The 14,255-nt window shown below is 41.8% G+C and overlaps 1 protein-coding gene across 3 annotated transcripts in view; it reads left to right on the forward strand.

Annotated features, from left to right (window-relative positions):
- kcnab1b (potassium voltage-gated channel subfamily A regulatory beta subunit 1b) overlaps nt 1-14,255 on the forward strand; it is a 175,462-nt gene that overhangs the window by 108,725 nt on the left and 52,482 nt on the right. For all 3 annotated transcript variants that reach the window (XM_061920157.1, XM_061920156.1, XM_061920155.1), the window contains one exon: nt 7,593-7,636. In XM_061920157.1, coding sequence (XP_061776141.1) covers nt 7,593-7,636 — 44 coding nt within the window. The remainder of the gene's footprint in view (nt 1-7,592; nt 7,637-14,255) is intronic.

A 14,255-nucleotide genomic window follows, 5' to 3' on the forward strand; every position in this document is an offset into this window, starting at 1 on the left:
TCAGCAGCGCAGAGATGTCCCCAGCCGATACACAGGCAAGCAGTACATGGCCACCGGATCGGACTGGACTCCCTCCACAAGGGAGAGTGGAACATAGGAGAAAAAGAAAAGAAACGGCAGATCAACTGGTCTAAAAAGGGAGTCTATTTAAAGGCTAGAGTATACAAATGAGTTTTAAGGTGAGACTTAAATGCTTCTTCTCAGAGAACCTCTCAATCATGAACTGTAGATGTTTGCACAATGATTCAATGTACCGTATTTACCGGGCTCCTTTTTTCCCAAGCTTTGAACCATGCGGCTTTTACAAAGGTGCAGCCAATTTGTTGATTTTTATACGCTAAAGCAGGGGTGTCAAACTCAAATACAGAGTGAGCCAAAATTCTAAACTGAACAAAGCCGCGGGTCAAAGTTGAACAACTTAACCTTTTAATAGTGACCCAAACAAGTTTTGCATTGAATATTGAACAAGCAAGGCTTATATAACTTTATAGTGACATGCAAAATCGAGTTGTGTTGGTAGTGGGGGTGTATATTGTAGTGTCCTGGAGGAGTTAGTGCTGCAAGGGGTTCTGGGTATTTGTTCTGTTGTGTTTATGTTGTGTTACGGTGCGGATGTTCTCCCGAAATGTGTTTGTCATTCTTGTTTGGTGTGGGTTTCACAGTGTGGTGTAACAGTGTTAAAGTTGTTTATACGGCCATCCTCAGTGTAACTTGTATGGCTGTTGACCAAGTATGCGTTGCATTCACTTGTGTGTGTGTAGAAGCCGCTTATATTACTTGACTGGGCCTGCACGCTGTTTGTATGGAGAAAAAGCGGACGTGACGACAGGTTGTAGAGGATGCTAAAAGCAGTACCTTTAAGGCACGCCCCCAATATTGTTGTCCGGGTGGAAATTCGGGAGAATGGTTGCCCCGGGAGATTTTCAGGGGGGGCACTGAAATTCGTGATTATCCTGGAAAGATCGGGAGGGTTGGCAAGTAAGAGAATTAGCGTTGAATGCGGTGATACAGCGGCACCGCCACTCTATAATACCGGCGGTTAAGCTCTAATTTTAATTTATTACTGCCTCAAGGGCCAAATTAAATTATACGGCGGGCCAAATTTGGCCCGCGGACCAGAGTTTGACACCCATGCGCTAAAGGAACCATATGTAATAATCTGGCGAGAAATGGTACTGCAATCCCGGTCAAAATTCTGTAGTCCCCTCCCCCTCTCCCTGACTGAGGTTGCCAGACACGCAGCCGAATCCATCTCGATCGAGTGGGCTACTCCAAGGAACTTCAAACTTCCACTGCCTCTTACTAGGGGTTGAGGTGCTGCGACCGTAACAGTTGAATAGACAAGCGTTTTGTCAATAACAAATCTCTAACCAACACATTTTACACAGAAATTATGCCCTTTTCAGGAAGTACGTATTGCCTGCGCACAATATCACAACAAATGGCAAACATATGGTTATTGTCAGTACTATCAGAAAAAAAAGACTAAAACCAACTACAACAACGCTATCAATGACTATTCTGGTGAAAATAAGTAGCGCATGCTTAGCAGCCTAATGTACGTCCAAAACTAAGGGGGAGACATGTTACCAAGGTATGCCTATAGGCTGCTGTTTCAAATGTTTCAGATTGCCACATAACTTGGTACATGTAGTCCACAAAATGCAAACACCAATGAGGAATTATTTTATCATGTGATTTGGCTGTCTCCCTATGTTTCACATTGTCACGATGACAGCCATGCTAATGTTGGAACCCATTTCCTCAGTGTATCAAACATATTGAGAAGGAAATAGGCACTCACTCTACCCATATCCACAAAGGTTTTATTTGTCCAAAATATATTTTTACCCTGTCAGTTGAAATACACATCGACATACACGCTATATTTCCCCCGTTAGCCTGTATGTCGATGTGTCATTGCATTGATCGGGGCCAGTATGCTAAGCAATTGTTGCAGGAAATTTTTGTTAGACAAGATCATAGACTGTATTGGATGATATAGTTTACATACAAAATGTCCATTTCCATTTATTACAAGTAATAAGAAAATGTAAATTCCTGACTTACCTATCAAGGAGGAAATAAGCAAGTTTGGCATTGAATGAAAAAATGTTCTCCGCATTCAATCATCTCCATCTTTCAAAGGCATCCCCGATACAAATCCTGATTTTGTCATGAGAAAGTAGAGAATGGTAACGAGGCATTTACTAAGGTCTGACATGTTTAATAACTTAACCAGTGGCAGTAGCTTGACCAAGATGGTGGTGCGTAACTGGCAACCTGGATGTGACACAATCACAGACTTTTTAATTGGTGAAACGATGGGGGGCGGGACATCGAAATTAAAACAATAACAATATTTCGGGGCTGAAAATGTAATTTTGAAATGAGCATATCCCAACTGATCTACTGTTATCAGTTATGGAGGTAGTGGAAAAGAAGATGATTTATTAATGCCTTTTGACATATCAGGGCAATTTAATGATTTGCCATTGAATTATTACATATGGCTCCTTTAAGCAAAGAAGTCAAACAATGTACGAAATGATTACAGAGTACTGATAAACATCACAAATTTCATTTAAAAAGATGAACAAAGACATCAATGACTTGTCTGTTTTGTTTGATCAGCCATTTTTCCGCCGTGTTACAGACGTTTGGAAAAAATTAAGGAATCTGAATAAAAATTCTGAAAATATTTCAATGTAAATATCTCATTTCACAATGTACTGGTATAGATCTGCTGCTTACAGACTAACCAAACCAAAATATGAAAAATAATAATAATAATTTAAATTTAGTGGGCGCGGCTTGAAAACCGGTGTGGCTAATAGTCCGGAAAATACATTACTAAAAAGATAAAGGTGTGAATGCATGTTTGGAATATATAATTATTACCCATAATGGTCTGAAAGCAGAAGTTGTATGACATAGTGAAGTAAAAGTGCGAACCACGAAGGACAGATACAGTAGCAGATAAAGGTAGCAAATAACTGCGGAGAACAACAGAGTGGAGCATTTAGACGCTCCCTCAGGGGTTTGCTACGTGCAAAAATTGAGAGTGCATATCGAATTTCAATTACAGCATAAGCAAGACTGAATGTAATTCGTGTCCTTGCAGAATATAAGAGCAACACTCCAGCTTCTAAATGCTCTACTTCTTTTCTCAAAGTTTGTCCTGAAGAGAAGCCAAACCTGCAGAAATATGTTTCATTGTGTACAAATACTGCCCTGACAGAGATAATATTGCCGAGTTTGCATGATCCCACTGTCAGAGATGTTCCACTTTATTATTGTGGTTGGAGTTTAAAGTTGAATACTTCACTGCATCATTTTGGAGGTGTTAGGAAGGTTAAAGCTGTACTTAGTGCAGATGTACCTCATGAAGTGAAGTGTCCAGTGTCCACATATATTTGAAGTCATTTCCAGTTTTGTAAAATGTACTTTAAAAAATGTATTCCTCCACTAGATTGGGGGTTCTTGACCTTGGGAGCCCAACTTTTCCACTACAGAGGGGCCCCACTCAAATATTAACACTGAATTAGTCATTTTACTCTATTAATTGTAGTCAATAATTACCCTACTTTTCAGACTATAAAGCGCACTTAAAATCCTTTCATTTTCTCAAAAATCGACACTGCGCCTTATAACCCTAATAATGCCTAATGTACGGAATAATTCTGGTTGTGCTTACTGTCATCGAAGCAATTTTATTTGGTACATGGTATAATGATAAGTGTGACCAGTAGGTGGCAGTCACACCTAAAAGTTATGTGTGGACTGCAAAATCATGCCAGTAAACAACACCAAAACTTTAAATGTTCCATTACAAATAAATAACATTACACACTCAAAAATCTGCCAAAATGTTTTAGTTTGACTTTGAAGCCGCACCGCTTGATGGATTGTCGGCTCATTACGGCTACCGTAGTCAGAGATACAAGTATTACTATGGTGTGTGTATCCATCAATCCCATCCATTTTCTACCGCTTATTCCCTTTTTGGGGGTCGCGGGGGGCGCTGGCGCCCATCTCAGCTACAATCGGGCGGAAGGCGGTGTACACCCTGGACAAGTCGCCACCTCATTGCAGGGCCAACACAGATAGACAGACAACATTCACACTCACATTCACACACTAGGCCCAATTTAGTGTTGCCAATCAACCTATCCCCAGGTGCATGTCTTTGGAGGTGGGAGGAAGCCGGAGTACCCGGAGGGAACCCACACATTCACGGGGAGAACATGCAAACTCCACACAGAAAGATCCCGAGCCTGGGATTGAACCCAGGACTGCAGGACCTTCGTATAAGGACCACAAAATTGCACATAATAGCAGACATATTATCTGGCGTTTTGTTTCGCAATATTATTCAAAACCAACTTTTCTCATGTGAGGTCTGCATAAATCCTGAAAATCCGCCTTTGTAGTCCGTGCCGAAACCGTAATCAATAAGCTTCTTCTTTTTCTCTATCTTCTTGTTATGGGACATTCATCCTCTGCTGTTGCCATTTCTAATATAAAATAGTGTGTTCTTACTTTTATCTGTCAGTTAACTCGCTATGGAAGCGCTAAAAACTACCGGTGTAGTGAGTTAACATAATTCACCCAAGGAACTTTAGTTATTAGAGAGTTCCGGTCAGACGGTTTTTCACGGGACACGTTTCCAGCGTTGTTGTTGCGCGAGTGAGCCACGGATGAGGAAATGCTGCCCTGTTATGGATTGAAGTAAAGTCTGAATGTCAATAAAACAGTTAGCTCAATTTTTTGACACTTCTTCCACTCCCGTCCTTGCACGCTAAACCGCTACAACAAAGATGACGGGGAGAAGACGCTGTCGAAGGAGAGCCACGTAAATAAGACCGCCCCACAAAACGACTGTCAAAAAGCGACTTGAAGATGATCCGTAAAACATCATCTATGCAACATTTTGACCAAAGAACCATTATTACATGTTAAGTAGACCACAAGGAAGTCTTTTACCTTTTGGAAAATAATCATAATATGACCCCTTTAATGTGCCTTATAATCCGGTGCACCTTTTGTATGAAAATAGACCTGATTAGACCCGCTCATCAGCAGTGTGCTTATAATGCGGTGCGAGCAAGGGTCCAAAATATACGGTATATCTAACGTACGTACAGTTTACAAACTTGTCAATTGATTTCGGAATCCGATTTACTGGCCAAGTATTTTAAAGGCACAAGGAATCTGACTTGATAAACTGTGCGCTCTTTGTTCAACTAGGAGAGAGCAGCGTTGTGGCGGCCATCATGAAACTAAATGTTAATCGCAAAGAATATTATTTATTAAACTCATAAACTTTAGGCTTAGAATAGGCTAATTAGAAAAAAAAAATCTAACCAAATAAACTGACAGAAATGTATTTGGATACAATTATGTTGTGCTGAAATGAATAAATAAACTACATTAAAAATTAATATTTTTGTGTACTAAACTGTCAATACAATTAAGTGCAAATGAAAATACAGCTTCACAGCCGGATTTAGTCCCAATTTTTTCGCTTAAGAAACTTCTCTGAGACATTAGCTCCAGACTTCTTCCGTTTGTTCGATATTCTCATTACTGTCACAATGCACCTGGGGATAGGTTGATTGGCAACACTAAAATGGCCCCTAGTGTGTGAATGTGAGTGTGAATGTTGTCTGTCTATCTGTGTTGGCCCTGCGATGAGGTGGCGACTTGTCCAGGGTGTACGCCGCATTCAGCCCGAATGCAGCTGAGATAGGCTCTAGCACCCCCCGCAAAACCAAAAGAGACAAGTGGTAGAAAATGGATGGATGGATGTCACAAGTGGTGGAAAAGTGTATTACAGCTGCCCAACAATGGAATGCTTGATTTGCTCACCCTAACTCACTATGGATCATTACACCTGATTGGACCCTTTTTTTAATCAGTAATGAATGGGATTCATCGGTATGATGTCATAATTCCTAATATGGGCCCTATAATAATTGTGCACCCCTATTACAATTAAAGGCCTACTGAAACCCACTACTACCGACCACGGCGTCTGATAGTTTATATATATATATATTAATGATGAAACATCAACATTGCAAAACCTGCCTATACGGCCTTTTTAGTTTACTAAATGGCAATTATACATTTCCCGGGAGTTTCTTGTTAAAAACGTCGCGGAATGATGACGTGTACGTGTGACGTCACGGACTGTAAGGAAAGATTAGCGCTGCGCACAAACACAGCTAAAAGTCGTCTGCTTTAACTGCATAATTACACAGTATTTTGGACATCTGTGTTGCTGAATCTTTTGCAATTTGTTCAATTAATAATGGAGAAGTCAAAGTAAAAAGATGGAGTTGGGAAGCTTTAGCCTTTAGCCACACAAACACACAGTGATTCCTTTTTTAAAATTCCCGGAGGTGAAGCTTTACTATGAATCAGAGCGGTCAAAGGACATGGATCCCGCCCAAATGTCAACCAGCAGTTTTCGGTGAGAAAATTATGGTAAAAAGTCGCCACTTACCGGAGATCAGCTGAGCTTGTGCCGTCCATACAGCTGCCGTCGACTTCCCTCAGACACTGGCCTCAAGACACCCGTGGACACACACTTCTCCGACTATCAGGTACTATTAAACTCACTAAAACACTAGCAAAACAATAGAAAGATAAGAGATTTCCCAGAATTATCCTAGTAAATGTGTCTAAAAATATCTGAATCCGTCCCAATGCAATAGCCTTTTTTTTTTTACTTGATTTTTTTTTTTTTTCTAGTCCTTGCTATCAATATCCTCAAACACAAATCTTTCATCCTCGCTCAAATTAATGGGGAAATTGTCTTTTTCTCGGTCCGAATAGCTCTTTTTGTTGGAGGCTCCCATTAAAAACAATGTGAGGATGTGAGGAGCCCTCACACGGGTGACGTCATCGTCTGCGACTTCCGGTAAAGGCAAGGTTTTTCTATTAGCGACCAAAAGTTGCCAACTTTATCGTGGATGTTCTCTACTAAATCCTTTCAGCAAAAATATGGCAATATCGCGAAATGATCAAGTATGACACATAGAATGGACCTGCTATCCCCGTTTAAATAAGAAAATCTCATTTCAGTAGGCTTTTAAAGTCTAGTGCAATACTTCAGTATTTGGTGACAATGTGGGTGGTTCCTAGCAAGATAGGAGTAATCCCGGTTAACTTAAAATAATATTTTCCATTGAACCAACATGAACTTATTTGCACAAGCTGTAAATGAGCCAGAGTTGAATGAACAGAGTCTCACCAAGCTACAGTCACAGTGCAGCACCCAGCTAGGTACATTCACATAAACACACATGGAGCAACTACCATTAGGAAGCTGAAACGACCACACAAACTCCAACACGTAACTTTAACAACCTTTATAGAGCAAGTGTCACAAGGCATGATGGAAACTTCTGTGGCTCCAGACTCCCAGTGATGTTAGGACATATAACTTGTTGTCGGTGTACAGTTGGCACACTGCAGAGGACTCAGTGCATTATGCCTGTGACCTGTCCACGCCCTCGCGAGCCATGTTGCATCAGTGTTTTGTGTCCGTGCAATAATGCAGTGGTGCATTCTTCTTATTCCAGGGCAGAGACCGAGAGAGGCCTGAACAGAAAACACATCATTGAAGGTAACAAACGTTCTTTCCTCCTCCTCTTCCTTTGTCCCTCACGTCAACTCATCACACCAAGTCTGGCTGCACAGCACAAATCTCCTTCTTTTATCTGAGCCCTTCTCCTCCCCTTTCTTCCTGTCTGCGTCTTCTTTTTGAAACACCCAGCTTGTGCAAACACTTGCACGAGTCCAATGTCTTGTCTGCCTACTGCACTGCCAACTTTGACTGCAGTGTCCCAAAACACTTTCTGTTTGACAAGATATTGTTTCAATGCTGAGAGGTATTCATGATTTAACTGTTCAGTTTATTTTTGATTAAGAAAAGCACACACCTTTATTATAGCGCTACCTATGAATAGTCTACTAAATCCACCTATATAGCTGTCATATTTTGTGTCCCCATCTTAACTTCTAGTTTAATGTAATTACAATCCACGCACCGTGTGAGGCTAATAGTTAAATACATTACGGCAATCTTAAATCCCACAAAAAAAAAAAAAACAGTGAAGTTGGCTGTGGAGAGGCGGAGCCGACGGGCTGACAGCGGGGTAGCGGTCCTACCCAAGGCGGAGTATGCAGCGGAGCGGAGAGGCGGGGCACGCTTGGAGCGACGCTGCAGCCATCAGAGTCAGGTGTGTAAACCACACACCTGCTCTCAATGCAGTTTAAAAGGGGAGAAGGAGGAGCGATCGTGGCAGAAGACGGAGGAGAAACTGCAACAAACGACGAGAGACCACATGAAAGATGAGCCCGCGAGGAAGACGCAGTCACCGGCCACCGGAAGGCGAGCCGAGACGAGCAGCAAAGGAGGGCGCCCTAGAAATTGGCGCGACCGACTGCGACCAAAGCATGTTTATTGAAATAATAAACGAGGGGTCAAACCTGCTACAATGCGTCTTGTATGGATGGTCCATGCAACCCACACGATGACGGCTGGAGACGTGTCACAGTGGCGCCCAACATGAGCCGGCAGGGCAGAGGAGGCGCCCTCTGCTGATGACAAAAATACCGCAGACAAGGAGCAGGAAGAAGCCAAAGTACATAGACCACGGGAGGTGCCAGGGCCTGCACCACGTCACACCACAGTGCCTGCACCACTTACCAGAGCGGGCAACTGGAGTTTGACGTGTTGCAGGCCCTGACACCTCCCGTGGTCTATGTACTTTGGCTTCTTCCTGCTCCTTGTCTGCGGTATTTTTGTCGTCAGCAGAAATCGCCTCCTCTGCCCTGCCGGCCCCACGTTGGACGCCACTGTGAAAGGTCTCCATCCATCATCGTGTGGGTTGCATGGACCATCTATACAAGACGCATTGTAGCAGGTTTGACCCTTGTTTATTAATTCAATAAACATGCTTTGGTTCCAGTCAGTCGCGCCAATTTCTAGCGCGCCTTCCTTTGTTGCTCTTCTCGGCTCGCCTTTCGGTGGCCGGTGACTGCGTCTTCCTCTCGGGCTCATCTTTCATCTGGTCTCTCTCGTCGCTGTCGTCGTTTGTTGCAGTTTCTCCTCCGCCTTCTGCCACAATCGCTCCTCCTTCTCCCCTTTTAAACTGCAGGAGAAGATGCAGGGATTGAGAGCAGGTGTGTGGTTTACGCACCTGACTCTGATGGCTGCAGCGTCGCTCCAAGCGTGCCCCGCCTCTCCGCTCCGCTGCATAGTCCGCCTTCCGACCGCCGTCTTGGGTAGGACCGCTACCCCGCTGTCGGCCCGTCGGCTCCGCCTCTCCACATTGGCATGTTGTGTAAATGGTGAATACAAACAGAATACAATGATTTGCAAATCCTTTTCAACCTATATTCAATTGAATAGATTGCAAAGACAAGATACTTAATGTTCTAAAACGTTATTTTTTTCAAATATTAGCTCATTTGGAATTTGATGCCTGCGACATGTTTCAAGAAGGCTGGCACAAGTGGCAAAAAAGACTCATAAAGTTGAGTTATGCTTATCAAACACTTATTTGGAGCATCCCACAGGTGAACAGGCTAATTGGGAACAGGTGGGTGCCATGATTGGGTATAAAAGCAGCTTCCATGAAATGCTCAGTCATTCACAAACAAGGATAGGGCAAGGGTCACCACTTTGTCAACAAATGCGTGAGCAAATTGTTGAACAGTTTAAGAGCAACATTTCTCAACCAGCTATTGCAACGGATTTAGGGATTTAACCATCTACGGTCCATAATATCATCAAAACTTTCAAAGAATCAAGATTCAAGATTCAAGATTGTTTATTGTCATATGCAGAGTTAGACGGTTTGCCGTACAATGAAAATCTTACTTTGCTAGTCCACCCTTCAACAGGTCATACGGTACTTAACTAAAAATAAACATAAAATAAAAAATAGAAAAAATTAAATACAAATAAAAATGTATATACAAGGCACAGTAAGTAACATAATATTATTGCACATTCTGATTGACAGTCAACAGTATAAATATGGAGGTGACCTTGGGTCACAGCAGCAGTTAAAGTGTCTTTAGTGATCAAAGGTGAAAGGTGTCTACAGTGATGGTTCACAGTTCGGGGGTCGTCAAGGTAGCTGTCTTTTGTTCAAAGGACCAAAGTAAAAACGGGGTGTGGGGGGGAGCTGGCATTCACAAGTTAGCATTCGCAAGCCTGATGGCCTGTTGGTATAAACTGTTTGTCAGTCTCGTAGTCCTGGATTTCAAGCTCCTCTATCATCTGCCTGATGGTAGGAGGCTGAAGAGACTGTGCTGGGGGGGTGTACTGTCCTTTATGATGTTGTGTGCTCTACTGGTGGCCCTGGCAGAGTACATGTCCTATAGTGAGGGGAAGGCTGCTCCTGATATGTACTGAGCAGTTTTAATTACACGCTGGAGTGCCTTCCTGTCCTTAGCAGTGCAGTTTCCATACCAGACCGTGATTGAGCTGGTAAGGACATTCTCAACCGTACTTCTATAGAAGTTGCTGGCATGCGAAATTTTCTCAGCCTTCTTAGGAAGTACAGTCGCTGCTGGGCTTTCTTTATTGTTTGTTGGGTGTTGTGTTCCCAGGTGAGGTCCTCGCTGATGTGGGTCCCAAGGAATTTAAAGATTTTCACCCTGTCCACCTTTGTCCCCCTTATGTACAAAGGCGTGTACTGTGCACTCCTTCTCCGTGGGTCAATAATCATCTGCTTGGTCTTGTCTGTGTTCAAGGAGAGATTATTATCCTGACACCAGGCAACCAGTTCCGCTACCTCCCTTCTGTACGCTGCCTCAGCTCCCCCGGTGAAGAGGAGTCGATAATAATGATAACAGTAATAATACAGACAAACTGCACACTAGATAAAAGCCAATAATAATAATAATAACAGAAAGTGCAAACTAGATAAGAACCAATTAGTAAAAATTAGTAAAAACTAAACATGGGAACACGATTGTTGCTCAACTAGCTACAATTTTATTTGTTTTTTTGAAAGTGACAAGTGCAGATATATTTTTCAAAGCGTCAGGTAGAGAGTTCCATAGTTGTGGTCCTTTTATGGAAAAGGCAGTTTGGGCAAAAGATGTTCTACGGAATGGAATGCAACAGTTGCCTTTTGATGTTGCCCGGGTGGTAGACCTGGTACTCCTTTGCAGTCCTGTAATTGCCTTGCAGAGAAATTGGGGAGCAGAGTTATTTAAGCATTTAAAAACTAGTTTGACTGTGTGTAACAAAATAAAATTGGTAAAACCAAAAATATTGTATTTTAAGTTATATATTTATCTATCACATTATGGCATTATTGTCATTGGAGAGAGAAGTCACATGCACAATTAAAGTTCCTAGCCCAAAATTGATGTGTGTTACAGCCACATTCCAACTGATGCCAGCTATCAAACAACACACTCCGGGATTCCGCTCGTAGTTTCTTTCACTTTTATCCAAGCAATAACGAGAGTCTTCAACTTTGTGCAGCTTGGACTTCCTCAGTCTTTGTGCATGCGCTCACCGTTTTGTGAAAAGGAGAAAAGTTGGAGATGCTGCTGTGAATGCTAATTATGTGACTGAGAGCTGAGTCACTGCAAGAGGTGCAATGCGCTGCAAGTTTTTATGGGGCAGGAATGACTGCGACCAAAGGTGTGCAAAACAAATAATTGCGAATGAGGTCATAAATCTTCTAAAAGGAGAACGTAATGGTAAAAAGCGTTGTGTAGCCTTTGACTCTTGAGCTAATTTCACTCTCGGGCTGCAGGGAGAGCATAAGCCAAATAGTCAACCATACTAAAACGTGTGGGTTGTCCTGAACAAAGTAGTCTTTGTTTTGCATAGGTAGAGTAAAGTGTAAGGCTACTTTATTTCACTACACTGAGGGAGCATAATATGAGAAAGATGATACAGCTCTTGCAATAGCATGAGTGCTCGTGACCTAACAATCCATACCAGCTAGACTGTATTACTTACGATTCTTTGGAACGACATTATCACAACGGTACAGTTGTTAATGATAAATAGTAAAATACTCAATAATTTCGTCAAATAGCAAATCCATAGGTGGTAAGAAAGTAGTTGATAGCCAATTTATGAACTTAAATAAGCTCCATTATTTGGGTACTCGTAAAGTAATGTAATTATCTTTTATTTTCGAAAAGACTAAAACGCGCAAATTCCCCTTACAAGTTAGTATTAAGAAATTAAAGGGGAACTTTATCACAATTTCTGAAGGGTTAAAACCAATAAAAATCAGTTCCCAGTGACTTATTTTATTTTTCGAAGTTTTTCTCAAAATTTTACCCATCACCCAATATCCCGAAAAACGGCTTCAAAGTGCCTGATTTTCACGATCGGTATATCCACCTGTCCATTATCCTGTGACGTCATATCGAGAAACCACCATAAACAAAAATGGCGGATAGCACAGAAAGGTATAGCGATAGTAGCTCGGATTCAGACTTGGATTTCAGCGGCGTAAGCGATTCAACAGATTACGCATGTATTGAAACGGAAAGTTGGAGTGTGGAGGCAGGTAGCGAAAACAAAATTGAAGAAAAAACTGAAGCTATTGAGCCATATCACGACAGACAGCGGCACGGGAGGAAGCGCGGACGAATTCGGCGATCGCCTTCTAACCAACGATTGGTATGTGTTTGTTTGGCATTAAATGTCGGTGGAGGGAAAGGCTGGATGCAAATATAGCTATAAATGAGGCATAATGATGCAACATGTACATACGGCTAGCCTAAATAGCATGTTAGCATCGATTAGCTTGCAGTCATGCCGTGACCAAATATGTCTGATTAGCACACTCCACATAAGTCAATAACATCAACAAAACTCACCTTTGTGTATTCATGCACAACGTTATAAGTTTGGTGAACAAAATGAGACAGAAAAAAAAGTGGCGTAAATCACGTCTTAGCCAAGACATCGAAGGAGTTTACTTTGCTCATCTGCGTGAACAGACTGCTGTCGTCCCTGAATAGCTCACGCACTCAGTGGTGGTCTATTTTCCAATATTGCAGATTTCTTTGACTTTATTGTTGGAAATGCATCTGCTTTGAGTGTCGCAGGATATCCACACATTCTTGCCATCTCTGTCGTAGCATAGCTGTCGTCGGTAAAGTGTGCGGAAGAAACGAGGGACTTTCACATCTTTTGGCCACTGTTGCAACTTGAATCCGTCTTTGTTCGTGTTGTTACACCCTCCGACAACACACCGACGAGGCATGATGTCTCCAAGGTACGGAAAACAGTCGAAAAAACGGAAAATAACAGAGCTGATTTGACTTGGTGCGTGTAATAAGATTGAGAAAATGGCGAGTTGCTTCATGTTGTGACGTCACGGGTGAAAGGTCATCGCTCCGACAGCAAACAATTCAAAGGCGTTTAAATCGCCAAATTCACCCTTTTAGAGTTCGGAAATCGGTAAAAAACACATATGGTCTTTTTTCTGCAACATCAATGTATATATTGACGCTTACATAGGTCTGGTGATAATGTTCCCCTTTAACTAATCACTGCTTACAAACCACTGATGAGGCTTTTTCTCTGGTACTATTGTCTTTTATGGGAAAACACACACTCATTCTCTTGTACACCTTTTCGGATTGGTACAAAAGAATTTCAGAGATGCTGACAACAACTGATAAAAACATTTTTTTGAAAAAATTATACACCTATGGTATGGGTACCACCATTACTAAGTTGTACAAATGTCTTTGTGATGAGACAAAATGCAGAAAATGTCATTTTCTCACACTCAGAAATGCGGAAATATATGATCGGAGATTAATTAAAAAGCTATTTATGAACATATTGTGGACCAGGGGTCTCACGACAGTTTAACTATGACGGAGTCTGGGTGAAGCTGAGCAACATGAAGTATTCTCTGTAGAATGACGTTTTATACATTTGTCCCACACTTCTCTTTTGTAAAGTAAATCTGTACAGCAAACATGTGCATCTACATCAACTATAGGATTTGCCCAGTGGTGTACCGTCAGGGCCAGCAAGGCCTTCTCTGCTGGCCTAACATAACCAGAAATCATGATCATAATTAAAGATAAAATTAATTTTAATTTACTTTCCCTAAATATCTAAAAGTATTCATATTTTCTTCTACCATGAATTGATTAACGTGGACCCCGACGTAAACAAGTTGAAAAACGTATTCGGTTGTTACCATTTAGTGGTCAATTGTACGGAATATGTA

The sequence above is a fragment of the Nerophis ophidion genome, linkage group LG14, assembly GCF_033978795.1.
Source record: "Nerophis ophidion isolate RoL-2023_Sa linkage group LG14, RoL_Noph_v1.0, whole genome shotgun sequence".
In the NCBI taxonomy this organism is placed as follows: domain Eukaryota; kingdom Metazoa; phylum Chordata; class Actinopteri; order Syngnathiformes; family Syngnathidae; genus Nerophis; species Nerophis ophidion.